Source organism: Leptonychotes weddellii, chromosome 11 (genome assembly GCF_054177405.1).
Source record: "Leptonychotes weddellii isolate Sample4059 chromosome 11, ASM5417740v2, whole genome shotgun sequence".
Lineage (NCBI taxonomy): Eukaryota > Metazoa > Chordata > Mammalia > Carnivora > Phocidae > Leptonychotes > Leptonychotes weddellii.
In genome coordinates, this window is record NC_138379.1 from 57,286,875 (window position 1) to 57,314,165 (window position 27,291).

The window sequence follows — 27,291 nt, forward strand, 5'->3', positions numbered from 1 at the left end:
GCGCCTGGGTGGCTCAGTTGGTTAAGCGACTGCCTTCGGCTCAGGTCATGATCCTGGAGTCCCGGGATCGAGTCCTGCATCGGGCTCCCTGCTCGGCAGGGAGTCTGCTTCTCCCTCTGACCCTCCTCCCTCTCATGCTCTCTGTCTCTCATTCTCTCTGTCTCAAATAAATAAATAAAATCTTTAAAAAAAAAAAAAAAGACTGTTTTGAGGATTAAATGAAAATATACAAAAAGCATCCAGTACACTGCCTGGCATATATTAGTAGCTCAAATAACAATAGCTCAAATACTAGTTCAAACTTCCCTATCACCTACAATCAAAAGCTTATCTATTCTTATATAAGAAGCCCAGCTCAAATGTCATCAAATCTGTGTCGCTCTTGCTCTCCACAGTGTTCTCAACACTGTTTCTCTTATAATGGTTCTTATTCTGCTATCAACCAGTCACATGTGTGTCCATATTATACTCACCCTTAGGCTCCTTAGATGTAGGAAACATATTTTACCTGTCTCTTGTTCAGAAACTAGCAATGACTTACACATAGTAAGCATTCTAAAACATGTTAAATTAAAATGCTTTTTGGTGATAAAACGAGCTCTGTATAAAAATAAAAATAATCTCCAAAGTAGGACATTAGAAGAAAATACTAGAACTTCTCTCTTAATTTTTACCTGTTTAACACTTCTATTTTTGTTTTTAAACGTACCTAATATATTGTTGTAGGAATATATAATTTATAGATATACATTAGCTATATGTACAAGGGTACATGCTTAAAAAATATTTTCCTGATAATGCTGTGCAATCAAAACAATTAAGAGACAGAAACACTGGTTATAAACTGAACACAGAGTTACAGAACATCAGAACAGGAAGTTGTTTTTGGATAATGTTTAGAACATGGCCAGGACACTAGTGGCATAACTGGATCCAGTTGCATAGAGATATAAATATACAGTGTAGCATTATTAAAGACAATGCTCTGGGGCGCCTGGGTGGCTCAGTGGGTTGGGCATCTGTCTGCCTTTGGTTCAGGTCATGATCCCTGAGCCCCAGGATCAAGCCCCGCATTGGGCTCCCTCCTTAGCAGGGCATCTGCTTATTCCTCTGACCCTCCCCCCTCTAGTGCCCTCTCTCTTCCTCTCTCTTGCTCTCTAATAAACAAAATCTTTAAAAGATGATGCTATTCCTCAGGTGTCTCTGGGAAGTATGGCTAAAAGAGAGGATTTCTCTACTGTATATAGAGGGCCTGCCCTGTATGTAGGTTTAGTCTACTGCCTCTAACAGCTGCTTCTTGGGTTTGTGTTTAACGTAACCCCATGTTGGGCCTCTGTCCATCAGTAACATCACAAAGTTATGCCAACATTACTCCTATCACCCTCAAAGCATTGCTCATCTTAGGGGCATCAGACTACCGCTAGAGTCTATAATAATTTAAAAACTGTTAACACAGAAGCTGTAAGTTATTCTAAAATGACATCTAAAGTCATCTCATTAGAATTATGGCAACCTAAACTGACAAACAGTTAAAGAAAGCCAAACTGGGGAGAGGGAAATAGATCACAAGATTTCATAAACTGATGGGAGAAAATATTAACTGACATAGCTAAAAATAAACATCTTCTGTATATAAGAAGTACTTCCAAGGATAAGAGAAGTCCTTTTAGGGATGCCAGGGTAGCTCAGTTGTTAGGCATCTGCCTTCGGCTCAGGTCATGATCCCAGGGTCCTGGGATCAAGCCCCGCATCCACATCGGGCTCCCTGCTCTGTGGGAAGCCTGCTTCTCCCTCTCCCATTCCCCCTGCTTGTGTTCCCTCTCTCGCTGTGTCTCTGTCAAATAAATAAATAAAATCTTAAAAAAAAAAGAGAGAAGTCCTTTTAAAGTCCCACTTAAACTGCTGATTCCTACTATATCAACTTCTTACTATAAGACAAAGTACTAATTAAATGTGCCTATAATACACCCCTTATTTGCCATTTATTGGAAATACGGCACTCCAGCTTGGTTAAAAAAAAAAATTTCCAAACTGTGTTCCATATGAACTTTATTTAGGCTACCCGCTTTTACCTGATTTATATATTGAATTTCCACTAAAAATGTCTAAGGAGAGAATTTTAGACTTAGACATTTCAAAAAAGGTTTTCCCCTCCCCACAAAACAGATAAACTTATTTATTTGGTTCAAATAAATATCTTAATTATTATAAACTAAAGTCTTATATTTCTTGGTAACACTACATTCCACAAAGGTTGAACCAATTAAAGTGCTGCTGATACATTCCTGAAGAATGATGTGGCTTGGTTCCTGTGAACAGTGTCCACAGTCTACTGTGCATATGGATGATTCACGCCCTAAAGCAGACCATGCTCAGCAGGGCCACCCTGTTACCACCGTGGCCTGTGTCCATGTATTTATCTGACATTGTCAGATAAGAGTTATAATTAAGGTTTCAAAATAATGAAGCATGAATTATTTACAATCAAGATTATTTGTAATGCATGGAAAGAAATATAAACTGTATTAGATTAGAACAAATTAAATTAGAATTTGGGAACAGAGATAAGCACTGAAAATAAGGCAACCTTATATAATTTTCTTCTAAAAACAAAAAAGTTCCTTAAAATAATCAATAAAGAAAAATAAACCTCCACATTCCTAAGTCAATTTCAAATATTTCTTTTTGATCCTTATAGCAAACTTATACACAAAGTAAAATTACCATTTTAAAGATTAGGAAACTGAGGTTCGGGTGCCTGGGTGGCTCAGTTGGTTAAGCGACTGCCTTCAGCAAAGGTCATGATCCCAGAGTCCTGGGATCGAGTCCCACATCGGGCTCCCGGCTAAGCAGGGAGCCTGCTTCTCCCTCTGACCCTCTCCCCTCTCATGCTGTTTCTCTCTCAAATAAATAAATAAAATCTTAAAAAAAAAAAAAAAACCTGAGCCTCATCCAAGTTACACAGTCAACTTGCCCTGAAACACTTGGTTAATGAGGAGTTGACACTATTGAATTGTGTCCTCTCACAAAAATCCCCAGGACCTATGAATGTGACCTTATTTGGAAACAGTGTCTATGAAGATGTAATCAAGTTAAGATGAAGTCATTAAAAGGGCTCTAATACAATGACTGGTGTCTTTATAAGAGAGAAATGCCACATGAAGACAGACACAGGAAGACGCTAGAAGTGCTAGAGCTGCAAACCAAAACATGACTGGGGCTACCTCTTTCCCTCTGTGGAAGAAGAAAGGTAGGATCTTCCTCCAGAGGATCTGGCAGGAGCATGGCTCTGGGGCCCTGTTTTCAGCCATCAAGTTTGTGGTATACATTGTTATGGGCAGTCCCATGCCACGAACAGTAGACTCTAATGCAGATCTGCTGACTCCAAGGCAGGTGCTTTTGTTTCCTCTCTAAAATCTGCTATCCCAATTAATTTCAACTCAGCTAAAATTTATGGCTATATTTAACATACAGGTAAAAGTTAAAGTGGTAAGAGAGACATAATTTTTTTAAAGGGACTTCAGTAAATATTAGACAGTCAATACACCCCTATATTTTCCATCCACACAGTGCTGTATATGGTCACTGATGTTCATCACGGAGGTAGAACTTTACAGTCATTCAAGATTTTAAGAATATGTTCTGGTTTTAAGACAAGAAATTAGATCTCTACCTTTTAGAAAGAATGTCCTTAGCAAAAACCCAGTAAAAAGGCCTTATTCTATAGGTTGTCTTATTAACATTAATTGTCAGCAGATGGGACTCCTCAAATTTTTGTTTTGACTGATTCAGGTATGCCCCAGGGACTACAGAACCACTCTCACCTATGGTATTAAATCCCCAATTCCCAAAGTAAACTCCCTCATGATCTCTTCTAGGAGGCAAGGATAAATGAGCATAATGCACTGCTGACAAGGCAAAAGACCTTCTTCACAGAAATCCAGCTGGGCAGATCAGCTGACAGAAGAGGCACTGCCAACACCCAGAATTAACACACCAGGAAAGTTAAAAAAAAAAAGAAGAAAGAAAAAGAGAAAAGACTAAGAAACTAAGCCTAATAGCAAAAAGAGCCACTAGTTCTGACACACAAGAAAGTCATTAAAAAGGCAATTTTTTTAAGACTTGAATTATTCTTATATCCAACAGTGTCCCTATTTAGAAGGGTAAAAGGCACTCACAACAAGCCATTGTTTCCTTTCAGACACTTAACTGATGTCAGACTTACTTAAAATTGGCTGTTACAAACAAAACACAGCAGCCATTTTGTGTCTTTAGCCATATCCTCCATAAATAAAACTGGCAACCCTCCACTAAAACAAAACGAAACAAAAACCAATACCAATCAAAAAACCAACAAAACTTTTAATAGCTTATTTTAAAAATTAAATACCCTTACGTAACACTCTGGTTTTTATATTGCTTTTGGGAAAACAGATTGGTATGGGATCAGAGTAAGTTTCTCATACAAGGAAGTGATAAGAATATAACTAACAGGGGCACCTGGGTGGCTCAGTTAGTTAAGCAACTGCCTTCGGCTCAGGTCATGATCCTGGAGTCCCAGGATTGAGTCCCGCATCGGGCTCCCTGCTCAGCAGGGAGTCTGCTTCTCCCTCTGACCCTCCCCCCTGTCTCGTGCTCTCTCTCAACTAAATCTTTAAAAAAAAAAAAAAAGAATATAACTAACATAACACCCACTCCCCCCAAGATCTTCAACAACATCTAAACTGCCTAATAAACATCCACTAAAAGAATATTATTGCACATCATAGTGACTTCAAAAGAAAACTGAAACTAACTAGATTAACTGTCTTCATGCTTTTAACAGAAAAGCTGCATAATGCAATGCAGAATGAGTTTAATAAACTATTGGTCAGCAATGGACATTTCAATGTATATACCATTAAGTGCCAGTAAGATTTATATAAAACACTATTAAGAGAAGGAGTAAGAGTCCCCATTCTCCTCAAGTTAATAAACAAACAGATTCATAAAAAGCCATCAAACAGTGAGCAAAACTGGGAGGAAGCATGAAAGAGGGAAAAAAAAAAATCACTAACCACAGGGATCTAGTATTTTCCATGTAGTCAAACATCTAGGAAGATACACTAATGCAAAACATATTTTTTTTCTTAAAAGCTAAAATACTGGGCATGAAACAGAAGAACATAATCCCCATCTTTTTAAGCAACTAACAGTTACATAAAAATACCTAAAAGTCACAGAATAAGCCAGCACAAAAAATGAGGGGAGAACAGTGTGAGTGTATAGGAAGGCATAATTTCAATACTACACTGTAGTCTATTAAATTAAAGACAATATCCTAAAGAACAGAGTAGTCTAGTCTGAGCTAAGAGCCATCTGGAATGTATTAGCTAACACTAATGCAGCACTTAAAGTAACCTAGATATAATGTAGGACACAGAACACAACTGTTTGGAATGCCTCACTAAATGGCAATAAGATAAACATATCTGGTAGGGCTGAGATACTCTCAAAAATATTAATTTCAAGTAAGCAAGCAAGAGACCAGAAGATACAAGTTATGCCCTGGGTAAGTAATAGGTCCCAAAAAGCACTTCAAGGATCAGGGAAAGATTTTTGGCAATAGGTGTAGAACTGGGATTTGATTAAAAGATTTTATTTTGATGGGATTTCATTTTACATTTAAATTACTGTTTACCATGTTTTCTCTGTCCTCAAGGAATTTTGAATCCAAATGAAAAAAGGGAGGAAAATAATGAGAGAACTAAAAGGTAATTCACTAAGAAAAATTATTCTGGTTACAACTAGCATTTTTTTTTTTTTAAGATTTTATTCATTTATTTGACAGAGAGAGACCCGGTGAGAGAGGGAACACAAGCAGGGGGAGTGAGAGAGGGAGAAGCAGGCTTCCCTGTCGAGCATGTGGGCCGATCCCAGGACCCTGAGATCATGACCTGAGCCAAGGCAGATGCTTAACGACTGATTGAGCCACCCAGGCGCCCCTACAACTAGCATTTGAATGGGCAAAATTAATCCAAGGGACTGGCTCAGAACCATTGAACACTAAAGCATGAAAAAAATCTCACCTAATTCAAAGATAAACAGCTTAGGGCTGCCTGGGTGGCTCAGTCATTAAGCATCTGCCTTCAGCTCAGATTTTGGGTTTCCTGCTGGATTATAAACTACATTTACACATTTCAGAATATAACTTCTGTAGATGTCAAGAACATCTTGTGTAGTTTTGGGAAGGACTGAGCCCAGGGTCCTGGGATGGAGCCCGAATCAGGCTCCCTGCTCTGCAGGAAGCCTGCCTCTCCCTCTCCCACTCCCCCTGCTTGTGTTCCCTCTCTCCCTGTGTCTCTGTCAAATAAATAAATAAAATCTTAAAAAAAATAAACAGCATAATTTTTAATTATTAAAAATATTCAATCATGAAATTAAAGGTGTATCTTCATTTCTTAGGTGACTGTCATGTGATATTTTAGCTTACAGTAACTATTAGCTAACAAATTAAACCAATTTTAAATATGGCTATGAATTATTACACAATGGTTATAAGTGAAAAGAGAGTTCAATGAAGAACAAGTAAGTTACATAATAGAAAAGGTTAGTTCTCAACCAGATTCACTTGTTTGACAATGTTCTTGTTTGACAATGTTCAAAACTATTATGAGTCAGGCACTGTTCTAGGAACCAGGGACACAGAAGTAAACAAACACATAGAAGCCTGCCTCTACGAGGCTTATAATCCACTCCAGGAGTCTCTTGCAGACTGGATGGATGGATGGATGGATAGATGGATAGACAGACAGGACAAAGAGATGTCAGGTAATATAGTAACTTCTATAAAGAAAAATAATGCAGGATAAGGAAAAGAACTTCAGATCTCAGAAGTACTGGAAAGGGATGAGAGAGGACTAAAGAATAAGTAAAGAATGAGCACTGGGTAAGGTATGTAAGTTGAATCACTATATTGTACACCTGAAACTAATATAACACTGTATGTTAACTAACTGGAATTAAAATAAAACCTTAAAAAACTAAAAACATTATCAAAGGAAAAAAAAGAATGAAGAATAAATCTACTTTATGACAGATGAAGGCTTTCTGGCAAAGACAAGCAGCAAAACACTGGATACTTACTGAGAATTGTAAAGGCATGGGAATTGAAGAACCTGAGTGTTCTGTTTACTCACTATTACTCTTACAGATATGGAGACTCTGTGAGGTAGCTGTTAAGAAAGAAGGAAAGCTAAGGGGATGGCTTATATGTTCAGTTATATTTAGATTCACTTCCTTAGATTTCTAAATATGGAGATAAGATGCTAAAAATACTGCCCATAGAAGATTATTCCAGTATCTACAGAATGGATTAAATTAGAAAGGCAAGAAACACAGTCTCCCTAGACTGTTGTAAAATAAGCATGAGATAAAGGGTTCCAATCTGGGTGAAGGCTGTAGAAAGCAAGAAGGATGGATCTAATGATAGCAGAGAAACAATTAATGGGGCTTTGTGATGCACAGTTGGGAGAACAAAGGGGAAAAGAAATGAAAAGTAACATTAAAAGATGTGAGATCCTGGGGAGCCTGGGTGGCTCAGCTGGTTAAGCATCCAACTCTTGATTTCGGCTTAGGTCATGATCTCAGGGTCATGAGAGTCTCAGCATGGAGTCCTTTTGAAATTCTCTGCCCCTCCCCCTGCTTGTGCTTTCTTTCCCTAAAATAAATAAATACAATCTTTAAAAAAAAAAAATCTGAGAGTCTGATTTTCAATTGATTGAAACTGACTGAAGCTTTTCTGAGCCAGTTCACTGCCACCTGATTTTCTCTTTTCCTAGTTATCCATTTGCTTCCTTCATGTGCTTTCTTCAATCTATATTTAGAGTTAAGTACTAACATCAAATTTTATTTCTTAACTTGAAACTTATTACTCTAATGTTCTCATTCTCTTCTCTTCTGGCATAATTTCATTAGGAAAAGGTATTTCTGTCACTGTCTCTTTTCATGCCCATGGAAACTCTTGTACTTTTTTGGTGTTTCAGTGAGTTATGGGGATTTTTAGAAGGCAAGAGGATATAAAAGAGAATAAGAGCAGATGCTAGGGGGCCACTACTTTTTATAAAGGCAGATTTTTTACTACAATTTTTTAAACCATGTTTTTTTTTTTTTAAAGATTTTATTTATTTATTTGAGAGAGAGAGAATGAGAGACAGAGAGCATGAGAGGGAGGAGGGTCAGAGGGAGAAGCAGACTCCTGCAGAGCAGGGAGCCCGATGCGGGACTCGATCCTGGGACTCCAGGATCATGACCTGAGCCGAAGGCAGCCGCTTAACCAACTGAGCCACTCAGGCGCCCCTGTTTTTTTCTTTTTAAGCAAAATTCATATAAAATGTTTGAGTAAGGTTAAAAGCATTCCTAAAACTACAGAAGATGTTCTTGACATCTACAGAAGTTATATTCTGAAATGTATAAATGTAGTTTATAATCCAGCAGGAAACCCAAAGATTTGCAGAGTGGTTCACTGCTGCCAAAAGGAAGACAGTGTTAGTGTAGTAGGCATATGGGCCCAATCCCATTAGTAGAGAGGCAAAGTGTTACAAATGAGCATTGGACCAGAAACCAGGGATTCCTGGGGATAAGTTGCATTTCAGCAATTTACTTAGTTGAAGAACCTTTCCAAGTCTCAGCTTTCTCTATCTATAAAATGGGATGGTGATAGTAGGCCCATCTACCTTAAAAATTATTTTGAGAAGAAGGTGAGATAATAAGTGCTTGGAAAAGTCAGGTTGAGGTATCCAAGCTTAAGGTTATAATGTATTCTGTTTATGAGACAGGAACCTGCAAGACAAGACCGAGACTGGGGATATAAGGTCAGCTGCACATCGGGGAAAAACTTACTGTAGTCAGCAGTTCCTGGTAAATTTATAGCACTGGATTAAGGCTTTTTCTCTTAAATACATTTAAGGTGCTAGTCACTTAGTCTATACAGAAAAAAAAAATTTTTTTTTAAATAAATGATAGGGGTGCCTGGGTGGCTCAGTTGGTTAAGCATCTGACTCTTTTTTTTTTTTATTTATTTATTCATGAGAGATAGAGAGAGAGGCAGAGGCAGAGGGAGAACCCCGATGCGGGACTCGATCCCAGGACCCTGGGATCATGACCTGAGCTGAAGGCAGACGCTTAACCGACTGCGCCACCCAGGCGTCCCAGCATCCGACTCTTGATTTCGACCCAGGTCATGATCTCAGAGTCATAAAATCAAGCCCCGCGTCAGGCTTCACACTCAGTGGGAAGTCCGCTTCTCTCCCTCTGCCCCTCCCCCCTACTCGCATGTGCTCTAAAATAAATAAGTAAATCTTAAAAAAAAATGATATATATCTGACTTAAAAGTATAAACAAAGAAAAAATAAAGGACATGAGGAAGACATACAATCTCAAGAAAACATCTACACCAATAGTTAGGGAAATCATCAACATTTTAAAAGATTATAAAATCTAGTATATTTCTTTAGCAAAGCCAGTATTTAGAACTACTAGTGGTAAAAGAAGACAAAGTAAACTATATATACATCCATAATCCACTTTATAAAACCAAATACATACAAAATAACGGACTTATAAAAAAGTTATGGCTGCATCAATTACTCTCACTCCCATCTATCTTCATTGTAAATACTTTTGACTAAGGAACAGGAAGAAAAGGTTACTTTAACATGAACAAAAAGGGGGAAAAAAGTGGCATCTGGGCAAATGCGTGAATTACAAAGAACATGGATTTTACCTTTTAATCAGAACTAAATTCACTATCCACTTCAAGTTACTGGTACTCCCTGAGATGCCAATTTATGAAATGAGTTAAATACTCAAAAAGACTAAAAAACAAAAGGATTGACTGCCAGTGGTTCATGAGTCTATGAAATACATAGAGACTAGATTCAAACTGGACCAATACAAACTAATATTGGTAGTTTAACACTGTAGGCATTGGCAAGTGTAAATACTACATGTATTCAAGTGGGAAAGGAATAACAAGCCCATTATCAAATGCTCACACCAATGTTTTCAACTAAGTATTAAACACATGAAAGTAACCAATCAGTTGGCATCAGAAGCAGTGTAAGAAAGGAGTACTTTAACAATTGTGCATAATTATTTCTAAGTGTCACACAACAGGAGCAGGGCCACAGACAAAGAATGAGAAGCCATTCCATCACTTCCTGAGTGTCTCATCCACTAGTATGCCACGAGTAACAAAGAACTGCACATATCTTCTAACCATAGTGGGGAAAAGCTTTTTTTTTTTTTTTAAATCCAGATTCTCCTAATGCTAACAGTAATGGGATGAAAAAGTATGAATATTTGGGGTGAAATTTCAGGAACTGGGAGAGGGCCTTAGAAACACTTGAAGAGGAAAGTCTCTCCTTTAAAGAAATTAGGTCAGCATGGCATTTCAAGGTTTTTTTGCCTTCCCACCCCCCAACCCCGCCCCACTAATTTGTTTTTAAATACAATACTCAGTGGCAGGAAGTTATCTAATGAAAAAATAACATTCACAACTTTTTGTAGACTTGCCACGTTTCACAAATATCTCAAGAGCAACACCTTTGTTGTAGCACCATTCAAGCCAAAACACTGGAGCTCTGAGTTCAAGGTTTCTAGCGTTCACAAAGGACAGCAAGCCAGAATCATGAACAGAAAATAGGTTCCTTAACCTCAGAAAAACAATCCTCTGCACTGACCAACTACAAGCTGTCAAGAATTTTCCATTCTAAATGTTTGTAATCTGCTTGTCCATTCTTTCCAAATAAATCAATATTCTTAAAAGCTCTTTTAGATGATAAAGATAGGAAGCAAATAACATCCACCGTCAAGGGGAAAAACATAATTTGTTTCTTAAGTTGTATAAAAGGAATTTTTAGTATTCTATCCTTCTCACATCAGGTACATTAAGAGTTCACATGTGGCACATTAGTACCTGTGCTCCTGATACAGGACCAAAGGGGTTTGGCGGTCTCATGACAGGCTGGGTATATATTAAGGTTGGTTGTGTCATTACAGGTACACTTCCCATTTGAGGAGGCTAAAAAATAGAAAAATATTAATTTAGTTAATGTCGACTAACATCTTCCTTAAGTAGTAAATAAGAAGGATGACAGGAATGGAATGTACTAGTACTTTAACTCAAAGGAAAAATTCTTTTAAATACAAATGAGACTGACAGCTATAAATTCTTAAGAGTTTTTTTTAAGTCTTAAATGTGTACACTTCTAAGGTTTGTAAAAAAAAAAAAAAGAAAGAAAGAAAAAGCTTAAATTTAAGCAAAATTTAAACCTTTCTACAGTATGGCAGACAAAATAATTTTAACCAATCCAAAATTTTCAAATTCGTAATTTTGAAATTGCAAACATAGGAAAACTTGAAACTGTAAAATGGCTAAGATATTTCAAAGTAAACTATCTTTATCAGTTCTTATGCCATTATGCAAGCGATCCGAAGTGAATACAGTTGATTCTTTGAAGAGGTTTACGCTCTATGGTTCTTTCCTTTTGTTTCATCTATTGTTAGGGAGAACCAAGAAGAGGTTTAAATAAGACACGAAGAGATTAGTTCATTCTTGAGTAATTGAAAATAGGATCTCAACCATTTCTCTGTTTAAATACTACTATTCCATGATATAAAATTAACACAAATAAGTACCCAAACAGAACATACACACCACTACATTATTTTGGTTAAAATGCCATACTCTAAAATCTTACCTTCCTACAGGTTCCACCTTTCAGTTCAACTCCAAGCTACTTCCTAACATGTAACTAAAGTAGCAGCACAGCAGCACAGTAGCAACCCCACGGGATGTGACGGGATGTGTCCTACCAGGAACAGTTCCTCCCACACATACAGGGGGCTGAAGCCATTCCCTCCATTTCTTATCTAAGTGGGTCTATATATTAAGACAGCTGGGAGAGTAAGGGCAGTGTAGACTGTGGACTGTGGGCAGCTTAAAAGTAAAACAACTATTTCTGCATGGTAGCAATCACTGTCATAGGAAAGTTTCTCTGTACCATTGAGAAATGTTAATTCCTCCCTTCCCCTACAGTATTAAGGTTATAAGACTTCAATGGTATTAATGTAAGGTCACACAAATAAAGGGTTGGAGTTAACACTGATGTTTAAATGAGTTTGTAATGAAGTATAAAATACTTAGCAAAGTTATGAGGGGAAAAATAAGCCAAGTAATACTGTGAACATTCATAAATGGTATCTGCTGTATAATGACTATTCTAGAGATATTTATGACAACCAGTGCTATGATACAAGGTTCTATGTTAGGCACTAAAGGTATGTGTGTCACCAAGTCATATTAAATACGTCAAAAAGTCATGTTAAATATGAATCAATCTATTTTCAAAAAGTTATGTCTGGAAAAATACTTACGATTCCATATCCTATCATGCCTGTGGGTGTAGTAGCAGGATAGGCCATTACAGGGGGTGCCTGACATGGTGGAGAAAAAATAAACAAGGATGTATAACTCATGTCAACTGAATTCAAGGAATCAATAGCTGTAGTTCCACTAAAAAGAATTGCTAAGACAGCTGTGATTAAATGTGACACTTGTGATCATTAATAACTGTGTCAATTAATGCTCAATGAAAGAGTGCCTCGAAATTAGCAGAAAAGCAGAATTATTAGAAAAGAAATACCATTTAAACTTAGATACAACAGTGATCTAAAATTACAATGTGCTTTTTACAGCTTTAAAGATCTTCAAATTTAAAAAAAAACCACTGAAAATTCTAAAATTTAAAGTCTATCACTATCATAAAAAATGTTTACCCAGGGGCACCTGTGTTGCTCAGGCAGTTAAGTGTCTGCCTTTGGCTCCGGTCATGATCCCAGGGTTCTGGGATGGAGCACAGGTCCAGGCTCCCTGCTCAGTGGGGAGCCTGCTTCTCCCTCCCTCTCCTCCCTGCTCGTGCTCTCGCCGTCTCCCTCTCAAATAAATAAATAAAATCTTAAAAAAAAAAAAAAAAATGTTTACCCAGAGGAAGTATTAGTGAATGTTTTCCTAGGTGATTCAGTATTTTGAGCAAGAAAAAAAAATTAAAGATCCCAAATCAATTAATAATCTGATCTTCCAAAAAATTATGCTAAGGACCTCAATTCACTTTTTTTCAAAGAACCCCAAAGATTTCAAAACACTACTGAGTATGACTATTTTTATGACGCACACAGTTCTTATACAGAGTACATATATTAGCATTCCTTCTAATTTACTCTGTAAATTATTTAAACTATCTTCTGCAAAGCACCAATTTGGAGGGGCAAGAAATTCTTAAATCTACTTATGCTTTAATTCTTAAAAGAGCCACCTAGCCCTAAGATGTTTCAAGTTCCCCTCTGCCTTCTATCCTACCTCATGCTCCGTAAATACACAATCTGAGCACAAAATCATTTTAGATATATTTGCTGTCTTAACAACATTCCCTGTGTGTGTGTTATCTTATAATGAAAACTGAAACTGAATACAGGAGAAAGACCAATAACACTGCTGAAACATAAAAAATAACTGAAATTATATGGCAATTTGAACATATGCATGGAGAAGTTAAATGAAGCATAACTAAAGTGAATAGTTAAATGTTTAGTATTTGAGTGAGCATGTAGGACTTATTGGTCTCTCCCTACTTAAAAACCGAGAGCTGCAAGAGCAGTAGACAAACTGCCAAGTACAGCAGAAGCCTGTAAGATTTCATGCAATTGTTATTTTCAACATTACCACAATCAACATTTCCCTTCATTCAGAAATCATCAAGTGCATAGTGGCAGCACAGATACACACACAGACACCCAGCCATCTGGCAGCAAATGGCAGAATATTAAGCAAGAAAAAAAAATCTGTCTTTCCCATGCCACCATCAGAATCAATTCTGCAACACATCCATGAAATCAGTAGATGCTAGAAAGAATTTTTGGCACATTGAAAATCTGAATGTGAAAACAAGTAATAGCTGGAAGGTTATGAGATTCTGCTACAGCAGTGGTTAATAGCATGCCAATTTATTGCAAAAAGGCTAGTTTTTGGTCACTTACGTATTGTGGAAAATGCATGCCATTCTGTTTTTCCCAGGGAGAACAATTACATAATGCAATAACACTGGATTAGAACAAGTACTTACACAACAGAAAATACACAGAGAGCATTTTAGTTCACATGTACATTCACTAACTACCTAAAATCCCTTGTATTTCCGATATGGAAGAACACCTATACTAAAACACTATCAAGGTTGACAAGGGAAATTTAGTCTCTGGCATAATCCCCTTACATATCTAATAGTTTATTACAAGTATCATAAAACATAAAATCTATCAGTAGTGTCAACACTGCAAAATTCAGTGCATCCCATATAAACAGGGTTGCATCATATGTCTACCATTCAGAAAAAAAGCAAGCAGTAATTAAAAGAATTTGTAGCATTAACATCATCATATATATTAATAAAATACCAATGAATTTTTTAACTTAAAAAAGTTCAAAAACCTTGACAGTGTTTATGGATTAATAAAAAGGTTAGAAATGTAAAGAAACATCATAAGCAGCAGTTTATCTAAGTAGTGAATCACATCACCAGCCCTATATGTTAGTCATTAAAAAGAAACTCTATGACATACATACAAATATTTTAACAAAATTCTTAAGAGATGACACACATTGACAGAGTACCATAAATATCATCAACTTACATACAAATTCTAAATGGTTAAACGCCTGTTATATTCTGGTAGTCAATCTTAAGTCAAGTGCTATCTACAAACTCCTAATATTTCATATAGGTTAATACCAATTTAATACAAAATAAGAAAATATTCACTGTATTTTCATATCAGCATTTGGATTTATAACAGTCTTCATGTATTATCAATGTATAATTCACACCTGAGGCTATAAAATCCACTAACCTAACCTCTTGTCATCCCCTGGTCAGTGAGGTATGTGACAGTGCAGAGAAACACTGGATTCAGATCAGAGGGAATGGATTTCAACTAAAATCTGCTTTCTAGATGCTTTATACTTACAAAAGAAAAACTGCATAACTTTATTCTTGTAACTGGAATGCTATCAATTCAAACTTCCCCAAGAATGCACTGTTAACAGACTCAAGATAGTAAGGGTATGTGTAAAAAACTTAACAAGCTAATTAAATGCAAGGATTTATTATTAGTAATGGCAGTGAACTCTATCAATGAAGAGCTGTTGCCTTAAAAAGGTGGTTAAATTTACAAAAAAAAAAAAAGGATAAATCTGCTTACTTGCTAAAATTTGTGACCCCCAAAATCAATGTTTGCGGTGCTTTCAAGGTCACTGACAGACATGCATAGAGTGGTGAAAAATTTGTTGCCTAACACCTTCGTTCTCAGCTGAGGTTGAACAAAGTGAGGTTCTGCCTTGTTTCAGCTCGGATATAACGATGACCACAGGGGACTGAGAAGGCAGGGAACAGTGCAGTGCACTGCAAGCTGCTCTGGCTGTGGAGCCAGCCTGATAGAGCGAGATTCTCAAGTCTAGCACCTGTTAGTGCGGCAGCTTCAGGTAAGTCAGTCACTTAACACTTATGAACTAGATTTTTTTTGTGTTAAAAAAAAAAAAAGGCATCTACCAGAACGAGAATTTTTTAGGATTTAAGATAATGAATGTAAGGGGTGTGTGTGTGTGTGTGTGTGTGTGTACACACACACGTATAGTTGATTCTCCTTATTTGCTGCACTTACATTGTTAAAGCAACCCAACACTAAATCACTGAACCATGAGCCATTACTAGAGGAAATATGTATGTATGTATGTATGTATGTATGTATGTACGTATGTATGTATGTATGAACCTAGCAATGGTTCAGTGTTCAGGGGATTTTAAGAATATAACTACAGCAAGTAAGGAAAATCAACTCTATGAACTATTCAACAATATTAACAAAACCAAGCACGTATAGTTTCTTACCAATGGTAAGATCAGAAAAACACTAAAGGTTTTATATTCTAGATAAATAAATAATAAATTTGAGATCAGCAGTAGAGGGTAATGATTTAAGAGTTTATGCTCTGAGGTTAGGCTTCCTGGGTTCTAAAAAGCTACCCAATCACTTAAGAACTCTGGGATCCTAGGTGTATTATTAATAACTCTGTGCCTCCATTTCATCTGCACAATGGGGACAGTAATAGTTACTACCACATAAGGTTTATTTGAGGATTACAGAAAACAAAGTCACACATTATTTATTAGAATGATGGCTGGCACAAAGTAATCCTTAAATAAATATTAGCTACTAAAATATACCTGGCAAATATAGTCAATCAGCTTCCTTAAAAAAAAAAATACAAATTACTTATATATCTAAAACTCAATAAACAATCTTCCTACTTACAGCTATCACTTTAAAAACATTTTCATGTTATTCTCCCAAATTAGTCATGTTACTGTGAGCTTTTTCAACTCACCATTGTTGCAGCATTCCAAGCAGTTGTTGGTGCAACCTTTGGTTGCCAGTTAGATCCTCCAGTTAGCTTCTTTTCACCTGGCTGACTCCAATTTACATCACTTTAAATAAACATAAGTGAGAACGTTAAATGTCTGTAATTATAAAGCTTCTTTACTATAGAGTGAACAAAAAGCATTTAAGATGCGACAGCTCTACACATATTTTTGAGATGAAAGCCAAATCAACCTCTAAATGGTACATGGGGGAAATAATACATATAAAACACTCACTTCTTAGTAGTTCCATTTCCAATGCCAAGATCTAGGACAGGAAATAAAGCATTTAAAAACTAGACTCATTTTTATAATACAATTTATTGTAAAGAAGATTAAAAGAATCCAAAGACTACTTACTGCCCACAAGGTTGGCTAAGGATGAATCCAAGTCATCAGATACTAACTTGTTAGGTGGGAGTTTGGCAACAGGAAGACTCTGGTTCTGAGAAGCCACTGTTGGTTTCAGAAGTCCACCTAATTCATCAAAGCCTTAAAGTTACAAACAGATGAAACAGGATTTGTAAGGGACTTTATGGTGCTACAGCTTTCTATAGGAGATCTCTGCCTTTTCTACTTGTTTGCTGGAAAAGTCCTCTACGACACTGGGCATTAATTTATGACTTTAAATGGAAAAGGGAGAAATTCACCGTTTCAGAGTGAACTGATTGAAAAGGCAAATTTGCTTTGGGAGAAATCATGTGTTATTTCATGACAAAAGTATATTAAGGTTAAAGGGGATGAAGAAAGAAACATTCGAGTAAACAATCCTTATTCCAAAGTTGTGAAAGAGAAGGGAATGGAATGTAATTCTCCCCCTCACTGGCAAAATTTTCTGAAGATTCACTTATACCTGAAGAAACAGAGATAAAAAATACATCTCTGTTCCTTTGAAAAATGTTTCTTCTAAGAAATATTTTATAGACCTCTTTACATTCTTCAGAGTGGAGAATGTAAGGTATATGTAAACCACTACATTAAAAGGAAGTGAAAATGAACCATTTGATTATTACTTTTCTTCTGTCTAAAAACAGTTAACCTAAATTATACCTAAGAAATTGCTAATTTTATGCTCCAATTACATTAAACCATCTACTAAACTAGGACACTACTCAGAAATGAAAATAATAAAATCCCTTAAGGTTCTCTACCAAAGTGAGAAGGTAAAGTGAATGCAATCAAACAAATCCACTAAAGGACTCAATAGCATGATCTAGGAATAACAGAGAATTTGAAAAAGAAAGTCACTAAAAATGGTGGTTTACAAAATATGAATAGTTGATCTCTATTTACTTTATCCTTTTTCCCAGAAAGACAAACTCAAAAGGAAAAAGTCAAATGCATCAAAAAATGTAATTATAAACCTGCACAGAAAAAAAAAAAATTCTTAGTCCACACATACTCTCTATAAGCTTGCTTACTTTTTGTATAATTATATAGTATAAAATCAAAAATGCCTCAATATGTTTCTTTAAATGACTTGAACTTATTTACTAACCAAAATCAAAGGTCATCCCATGGTAAGAACAGTAAATTTTATGGAAACTCTTAATCTTCACAAACTTCAAATTAACAAGATATTAAATGAAAACAAATGGAAACCTGGCTCTACAAATTTATATAAGTTCTTTTAAGACAAATGAACAAGCATACTACAGAAAGAATCATCCTTAAAATAACAAAAAGCCCCCACAGCTCTGATATTTAATACATTCTAGCTGTTTAAGTACAGACTGTCTCAACAAGTCAGGTACCAAAGGTTTTATTTTCCTACTTTTCAAAAAAGCCAATTTCATTTCAGTAAAGGTAAAAACTGTAATGACTACAAAGCACAACATTCTACACAAAGTCATTAGCAATTTACCAATCTAATCTGAGCAAGATCTCACTGAACTCTGGGAGAAACAAAATCCTCCCAGAGTCAAAACTGCCACTAAGAAAAGGGTAACAGTTAATAATCCCTTCAAGTTTTCATCTAGTGGCTGGGAGAAGAGGAACAACTTCACTGGCTACCCCAATTTAATCTATTTACATATGTTCAAAAGAGTATTATTATCTGTCCTCGCACAGAATCTAAATGAGAACATTATAGTGATATTAATAAGACAATTTTTTCTTACCCCCAGAATCTACAATAACATTGGTAGATTTATTTCCAAACACAGATTCAAAGTCAACATTAAGGCCAGCTGAAGGATGTGGCTGTGCAACTGGAGATGGAGTGAATCCTAAGAAAAACCAAAACGGAAAAAGCTCAATTCTTTCATACTTCTACATTTACAGCTCTTAATAATGATGACAATAGAATGGAAAAAGCAATAAATTCCCTCAATGAGTAACAAGACCAATCCTTTAAGCAAAATGTTTCTTACTACTACTGTATCTTTTTGTGGTGATGACATTTTCCATGACAAAATCATCCTACTGACAAAGAAAACTAACAAAAGAGCAACTGAAGTTGAACTACTAAGTTTGTTTCATTACAAAAGTAAAATCTTTGCTTATCTTTTTACCTTAATTTTGTATACTAATGATTTTTAAAAAACTAAACACATCTAAAATTCCAGGACTTTGCACGGAGCCAAATATATACACAATGTAAATGATCACTTGGTAATGAAGTTAAGTATTCTATGGTACTTTAAAAAATATGAATCTACTTAGATTCTACTTAGATCCAGGAGTCTTCCCCCCACCCCACCTTCCATTATTTCTCTCACCTTCCTTTCTCCCTTCAATGGTTAATTAAATGCAACATGGTTTAAGTTCATGTGAGAAGTAACAGGATTCTGAAAGTTACAATCCACTAATCCTTAGGATCCCCCTTTAAAAGTAGCATTTTAGATCTAGCATGAGTATTCCATAGGGCACAAATTTTTTAAAATGTTCTTATTCCAGGGGCACCTGGGTGGCTCAGTTGGTTAAGCTGCGGACTCTTGGGTTTCGGCTCAGGTCATGATCTCAGGGTCCTAGGATCAAGCCCAGAGTCCAGGCTCTGCCCTCAGCGGGGAATCTGCTTGGGATTCTCTCTCCCTCTGCTTCTGCCCCTCCCCCTGCTCGTGCACGCACGCGAATGCACTCTCTCAAATAAATAAATAAATCTTTTAAAAAAGTTTTTATTCCATAATTACTTAATTCTTAAACCACTCTTAAAAACAATGGTCAGGAGCACCTGGATGGATCAGTCAGTTAAGCGTCTGCCTTCAGATCAGGTCATGATCTCAGGGGCGGGCAGTCCGTTTCTCCCTCTCCCTCTGCCCCTCCCCACTGCTCGTGCTCTCTCTCTCCCTCTCTCTCCAGCTCTCTGTCTCTCTCAAATAAATAAAATCTTAAAAAAAAAAAAAAAACCACAATGGTCATACAATGAGAACACAATCAAGAGGTTCCCAGATTTCTAGACTTACCAATTTAACAACATTTTAAAGTGTACAAGCTGTTTAAGAATTACACCACAGGCTCACTGATTCTTCTCATTACTCCTTACAAAAAGAACTGATGTATCTACTCAAGGAAGACAAAAATCTACCGTGCTTAATTATGTGCCCATGCTACCATCACAGTGTAAGAAGTACACATATTGTTCTTTAAATGATTCTGGATACAGTACCTTGGCTGGTCTCCAAAGTTTAGAAAATACACGGAACAATAATTTATAACTTGGATAGCATATCAAATTCCTGTTTTCTCCTGCTATTTTATCCTAGCTTTCTAGAATTTCGTTATTATCAGAGATAAGCCTATCTTTTATAGTAATCCATTTATTACTTTCTGTAAAGAGAGGAGCCATTTCCTGAGGTCTCTAGGGGCATCAATCTGTGCAATTACAAGACTATTACCTAAAAGTATAAAAGGTTTGAGAGGATATAAAGTAATCCAGAGCTAGCACCTCAAATTTAAAACACCTCTGGGTATGCAAAAAGTAAAAAGAAATTTTTAAAAAATTGTAATAGCTGACTGACTCCCAGGGAAGCAAGCAATGTAGTTCAAAGTAACAATGTTTTAAGTAGTAACACATCTTCAAGGTAAGAATTCTGCATTTTCATTTCAATGAACATTATCAACTTAAGGGCCGTTTATCCCAAGTCATTTTTTTGGATACTGTTAGGATTTAATTTTTAAAAGTTACTGAAAACAAAGATTAAAAGCTACTATCACCATTTCAAAGAGAAAATTTATGGACAAAAAAAAAAAGATGAACAGGCTCTCTGAGTTAAGGTTAACTGTTTAAAATAATCATGACATTGAACTGACTACTCTTTCATTTCACCAAGGCCCAGTGAAAACTCTGCCACTGACCATCACTAACTGATTAACATTTAGAAACCACTGCCTGGCAGAACAAATCTCAGGAGGACAATAATAAATTAACTGAAAGGCACAAGATGAACAAGCTTTGGGGACAGAGAGGCATTCCAAACACCTTCCAGAAAAATGTACTGTTTTGTTAAGGGATTTTGGTGGTAGTTCCATAATAAATTAGATCTCATACTTTTTGTGAAGGTAACTTCTACTTTTAAATCCTATTAAACACTATGTAAGAGCTTTATAAACAGTATATTATTTAAACCTCACAATAACCCTATTGTGATAGTCATTATTATCCTCATTTTACAGATGAGGAAACAGAGAGATTAAACAATGTTACTCAAGGTCAAAGATTTATTAAGTGGCAAAATCAAGACTTAAACCCCAAATTGTGTGATTCCAGAATCTTTTAGGGGTTTTCAGTTTATCTTAAGTATTTATCCTAAGTATTATATAAACTAGTAGGTAGAAAAAGAAAATTCTATTATTACAGCTATAATAATTAATTATATTTATTCAGCTATTAAAGTTATATGAAATTCTTGAGCTTCTCACAGCAAATGCTGGGCCAAAAAAGTGAACAACCATGGCAATCTTAAAGTCTAAAAGCAATGAAAAAAGTGTTCAAGGCTGTATCTGATGATTATATAATAATTTAGGTAAAAAGTTTACATTCCAAATATAAAATGATTTGCATACACAAGATGGTTTTCAATGGTAGTTTTAATGATAATTTTACATGCCAGGCATAGTGCTAGATTTTATACAGTCATATATGTAAACCTCATGACAATCCCAGAAGTTACTATCATCCCAATTTTCATAGGCTTAGAAAGGTTAAATACTTGTTTCAAGTCACACAGGTAAGGAAGTAGAATTGGAATTCAAACAGGAATTCAAATGCAAATTCACTGGATTCTAAACACACACTTTCTATCAAATGTCCTCATAAATTCCATTTTTAAATACTTTTAATCATGCCCAAGTCTGCTAGTCAAGAACCTCAATTCTTCAGTTGTGTCAGACCTACTTTTTCATGCCAACTGAACTAAGGTAATCAATTCCTATGCACCAAAAAAGAAAAAAAAAAACATCAGCTGAATTTTGGGGTTTCATTACTACTGCAATGGCCTAGAACATGTCTGGAAAGATAGGAATGAGTATCAAAATGGCCATGGCTCTCTGGAAACTGTTCCCTATTTCTTCTGCCTTTGCAGTGCTGAAAAAGTACCCTTGTTTCTAGGAGAATGCCACAACTGCTCAAGTCAAAATTATTTAGTGTTCTATCACTAACATCTATACAAAGAGCTTTAAATTCCATAAGCTTGTAATGTTATAAGCTCATCTGAAAACGTGAACCTTCTGAGTATAAATTAAAGTAGGGAGATGACAAGCATCCATTCACAAAACAATCCTGTGTTTAATCAAGACAAACAAAACTAGGAAAAAAATGATCTGTTCTTCAAAAGCAAGTATTTTTTTCTTACCAAATTAAAAAAAAAAACTCATTTTATAACAAAGAACTCCCTCCTGCATAAATAAATTGATAAACTTTAGAGATACCATTACCTACCTCCGAATAAACCAGCTACAGTAGAAGGCTCATGGCACATAAGGGTAGTATTAGGATAAGCTTGAGTGCCACAAAAAGAATCTGACAAGGCATAAATTGGGGGGGGGGGGGGGAGGAAGGACAGAAAAAAAGGAAAAGAGAAAAATGAGGAGGAACAGTTAAGAGTGGAATGGAGTAATTAAAAAAACAAACCAACAAACAAAACAAAAACAAAAACAGGAGAGTCCAAGCTCTTAGTGTTCTTCAAATTACAACTTACTTAAAAGTCAGTCTCCATTATGAATATATTTAAAATATATTAACAAAATTTTAAAAATAACCAACATGTATTTCCTTAGAGAAATAAGCAGCAGTTGGCTTTTTAGTCAATATTAACACATCTTCCGATGTCTTCTTTTACCGATGAGTAAGCAGGCCTGAACAAGGTCACAGACATGGCATTGCCGGGACCACAACCCCACTCTTCCTGACTTATAATTGCTTTAATGAGGACAAGCTATTTCGTACACTGAGGTTCACATCATCAGATCAATGTCCTCCTCTGGAAGGGTTAGAGGGTGTCTATGTAGCTGTTCTCTGATTTTTCTGGGTCGTTCTTAATCCTTTAGAGCAGAGGCTGGCAAATTACAGCCAGAGGCCTATTTTTATATGGCCATGTGAGCTAAAAATGGTTTTTACATTTTCAAAGGGTTGTTTAAAAAAAAAATGAAAGAAAATAAAAGAAGAATATACAACAGAGATCTTATGTATCCTGCAAAGTCTGAAATACTTACTATCTGGCTCTTTACACAAGAAGTTTGCTGACCACTGTTATAGAGAAGCACAATCCAAAAAACTTTCTAGTATTATAAATCTGCTCTGTGCAATATGGTAGCCACTAGTCACATTGAGCAATAGAAATGTGGCTAGTACAACTAAGGAACTAAAAATTTATTTGTAATTAATTAGAGTTTAAATGACAATAGCTAGTGGCTAATTAGACAACACAGCTCTAGGAATGACATACCTTGGGTCGTTCTTTCCTGCTCTTAATACTCTGAGTAAGAAACTATTGCAATTTTTATTATACAACCCTACTTCTCAGAACTTTTAATGTGAATTAAAAGGCTTCTTATTATAAAGCCTCTTCTTAGGATAGACAGCAAACTACAGTTGCATGTCTTCATAAATAAAGTTTTATTGGAACACAGCCAAACGCATATTTATGTATTGCCTATGGCTATCTTCATGCTATAATCCCAAAGCTGGTAGCTGCAACGGAGACTATGTGGCTCATGAGCCAAAAATATTTACAATCTGACCCTTTAAGAAAAGGTTTAATGATCCTTGTTCCAGACTAATGCCTAGGTTGACAAGAGTGATTTATATTTTCCCATTCTGTACTCACTTTTACAAAAACGTTTAAGTACTGAACAGTAAGTTTTTGCTAATGACAAAACTTGGCAGATGTGATTTTTTTAAAAAAAGTATACTTTGTACTTTCATTTGTACTATTTACAGGCAAAGAATAACAGAGTTTAGATAAAGATTATTTAAATCTTAGTTTAAATAAATACTAAACAGAGTTTAAATAAAGTTTACACTTCCATAAGGAAAGGGCACTGTAAAGCAAAGCTGCCGGATTCCTGCTTCAAGCTTTTGCTATTAGCTGGGTTGTCTCAGTACATTAACTTTTTTCGGACTCACGTGATCCATCCATAAAAATGGTAGTAATTCTGTTATCAATATGAGAGTTGAGAACTTGACCAAATATTCTCCGGAGGTCCTCACAAGCCTAAAATCACCAATTCTAGGATTTTAATCTTCAAATACACCTACTCACCTTGATGGCCATCAACTTTACTATCTTTCTTTGTTTTTTGGTCTTCCTCTTGCCCCAAACCACAGGCCTTAAACTTAAAAAACATTAGGAAAATGACACTTCTAGTATATTCCTTTTGCTACAGGCTTTCCTTGAAAAGCTTAAAGCTTTATAAAAGCTCTCTCACAATGGTTTTTGTATTTTTACTCTGCTGCTGTTTCAATGTGAAATAGTTAAGGCCTTTAGCATTTAAGGTTACCGCCCTCCATTCTGTCCCTCTGGGGTGAATAGAAGATTGACATACTGAAGCACATGCACTGCTCTGACCTAAAAGATGGAAATTATAAGCCCCCAAGTAAAGACATATCGTCTCATACCCCAAATTAAAGCAACTGACTTAAAAAGACACAAGAAGCCATACTCACTGAACATACTCTAGTTCATATTCAATAAGTACAAAGAAAATATAAACTTATTAGAAAACCACATTTCAAGGATAACTCGAGTAACCCTTTATTACCAAGCAAACAAGGTACAGCATTTCACAAATTTTCTGAAGAGTAGCAAAATATGAAATTTAGTTTCAACCACTTTTTATTTAATTTGTAATGTGTTACAATGACATGAAGGAATGCCTGCAATTAATTATTACAATTTGGAGCTATGAGACTAGTTATATATAACAACAGCACCTGCCTTGGATCTTTCTCAAATCTCCAACTACTCTTTTCTAGTCACCTCTCTTCTGCCCCCTCAGATGTATCGAACAGAATGTTCAGAATGTGGCTACATGATCTATTTAGGGTACACAGATGACTTTCTGCATGCTGCTTTTAACAAAGAGTTAAATTTGCATCACCTTATTCTCTGAACTGAATAAAAGCAGTTTCACCATTTTTTAAGGGGTGTTCAGCATCTTTTCAGCAGGGTTCAAAAACGTTAATTTCAGGTTAGTGTATACTCAAAAACTTACATTTCCTTGTATAGCTCTGGAGTAAAACTTTACCTTTTTATGGATTTTTATACCACAACCAAAGGCGATTTAGATGAGTTGTTTTTCATTTTCTACTTGTCTTTTATCTCCAGGCTAACAATGAAGTGAAATCCTTAAGAATGGGACAAAGGGTATGTATGGATTTGAGACAATCTAAAATTATACTATTCACAGTTTAAAAAAAATTAAAAAATGAAGATAGCTACTGAGAGTGACAACACCCTCTCTCTCCCAAACAGAGGGAAAGATATAAGCACGCACATATCAGTAAGTTTAAGAGATGTTACCCTATAACCAACTCTCTGAATTAATAAACAAAATGTGGGGAAAAAAAATGTGGCAAATGATGTTAGACAACTTGCGTATCACACTATAACACGATAGAGAACAAAACACTAAAAGAAAAAAACACAACTTCAAAGGAAATTTTCTTTCCTAAAAACTTGGATTAAATAAAATTAGGGATACTAATTTAAAAATGTCACTACATTATTGCTCTTTATTTTAAAATTTGATATTAAAATCCAAAATAATTACTGCAGTGCCTTAAAAATAATTAATGAATACGTAAAAAATACTTAGGCAGTATAAACATTAATTGGAAAGAAAGGTTAAATGGTACTTTACCAACAAACATTTCATGAGTAGGTGTCCTAGTAGTAAAAGTGGATACATCTGAAGAAATGGGAAGGTGAACATCACCACTACTTTTTGTGAGGAAAGGATTTAAGCTTGGAATGGCATCATCAACAGCATCTACAGTAGCAGAGAAAGGATCTGTGCAGTCCAAGTGCATTACAGCAAAATGAAGAAAGGAAGTAAATTAATTAGTATTGTAATTAGTCAAAAGATGCAAAGTGAAAAGTAGCAGCTATATTATTGTTTATTAATCTTAAGTGCAAAATACCTAATCATCATCAAGATGGAAGAACTACATTTAACATCTTTTAAAATGAATCCTCAGAAGAAAACATTTATGTGTCTAATTAACATCTGTAGCATACTAAGGATAGATCTGCTCTCCAACATCAGGAAGCCAACAGTCAGGTAAAAAAGAGAATAACCAAAATGCATCTATAAAAGAACCACCCACCCTGGACCATGTTCCCCACCCTACGTGGGAATGTATTGGCTTTCATGGCATAGCTATGTTTATTCAAGTAACAGATATAAACAACCAATATGTGTGTGGCACAAGTGAAATTTCAAAAAAACAAAGAGAATTAGGGGTAAAGGGCTATTTATAACATGTGGGGTTAAGTATTATAAAGGGTTCAGAGGTAGGAAATAAAAAAAATAAAGATGAAGGAAAGGTCTAATGATTTAGAAACAGGAATTTTAGAAAAATTAAGAATAGAGACAAAAGACTGGTGGCCATTTAGCAGACTGGGAACCACTCTGAAGGTCCAGTTAAGAGTTCTAAAGCCAAATCATTAAGGCTTTAATAATGCTAAAGGAATGATAAAAGTACTGTTCCATATTAGGATGGTACCAAATGTGTATTATTATCAAATCCTACCTCTAAAGTTATTTTAGAATCAGATATTTACTGTACCTATACCTCATTCAAGATAATCATCATTCTAATGATTGAAAACCATTCATCATTAGCAGCAAAAACACTCTTAACCTCCTTGTTCTGTACTTTAAACCAGCAGCCTGTTCTTGTCTACTCTAGTCTAGTTTGTGATGCTCACTTAACAATATAGTATTAAGCATTGTATCTTACTCTAAGACTGTACGATAAAACAATAAGAACACAAAAATAGCCTAAGGACCAGCTCATTCACTACACACACTTTTTCCCCTGAAGTCAATAAATTCAAAGCAGGGGTTCCACAAACCCTACAACTATTTAAAAAAGGAAAATATCAAGAAAATATTGAGGTCACTGGCTTATACAGAATCTTTTTAAAAAACTTTAATTTTTCTATCACACAGGACCTTTTCAAGGAATTAAGCATTCCTATGGAACATCAACTCACACCCAAAAATAAAGTCTTATAAATGATCAAAATTCACTGATATAGTATTCAAACTAAAATGATCATGTTTAACACCTTTCCCATCTCTCCACTCCTCAATAAATGGAACAGGGAAAAAG

The 27,291-nt window shown here is 35.6% G+C and overlaps 1 protein-coding gene across 9 annotated transcripts in view; it reads right to left on the reverse strand.

Moving 5' to 3' along the window:
- The window catches only part of LOC102730560 (phosphatidylinositol-binding clathrin assembly protein), a 41,804-nt gene that overhangs the window by 6,581 nt on the left and 7,932 nt on the right, over positions 1 to 27,291 (reverse strand). For 2 of the 9 annotated variants that reach the window (XM_081798986.1, XM_081798990.1), the window contains exons 4-11: positions 25,815 to 25,964; positions 18,635 to 18,742; positions 16,875 to 17,006; positions 16,752 to 16,782; positions 16,481 to 16,580; positions 14,077 to 14,100; positions 12,418 to 12,477; positions 10,958 to 11,062 (exon numbers count right to left, since the gene is read on the reverse strand). In XM_081798986.1, the coding sequence (XP_081655112.1) occupies positions 10,958 to 11,062; positions 12,418 to 12,477; positions 14,077 to 14,100; positions 16,481 to 16,580; positions 16,752 to 16,782; positions 16,875 to 17,006; positions 18,635 to 18,742; positions 25,815 to 25,964 (710 nt within the window). The remainder of the gene's footprint in view (positions 1 to 10,957; positions 11,063 to 12,417; positions 12,478 to 14,076; positions 14,101 to 16,480; positions 16,581 to 16,751; positions 16,783 to 16,874; positions 17,007 to 18,634; positions 18,743 to 25,814; positions 25,965 to 27,291) is intronic. The other 7 variants (XM_031031118.2, XM_081798991.1, XM_081798987.1 and 4 more) reach the window with 6 other exon arrangements.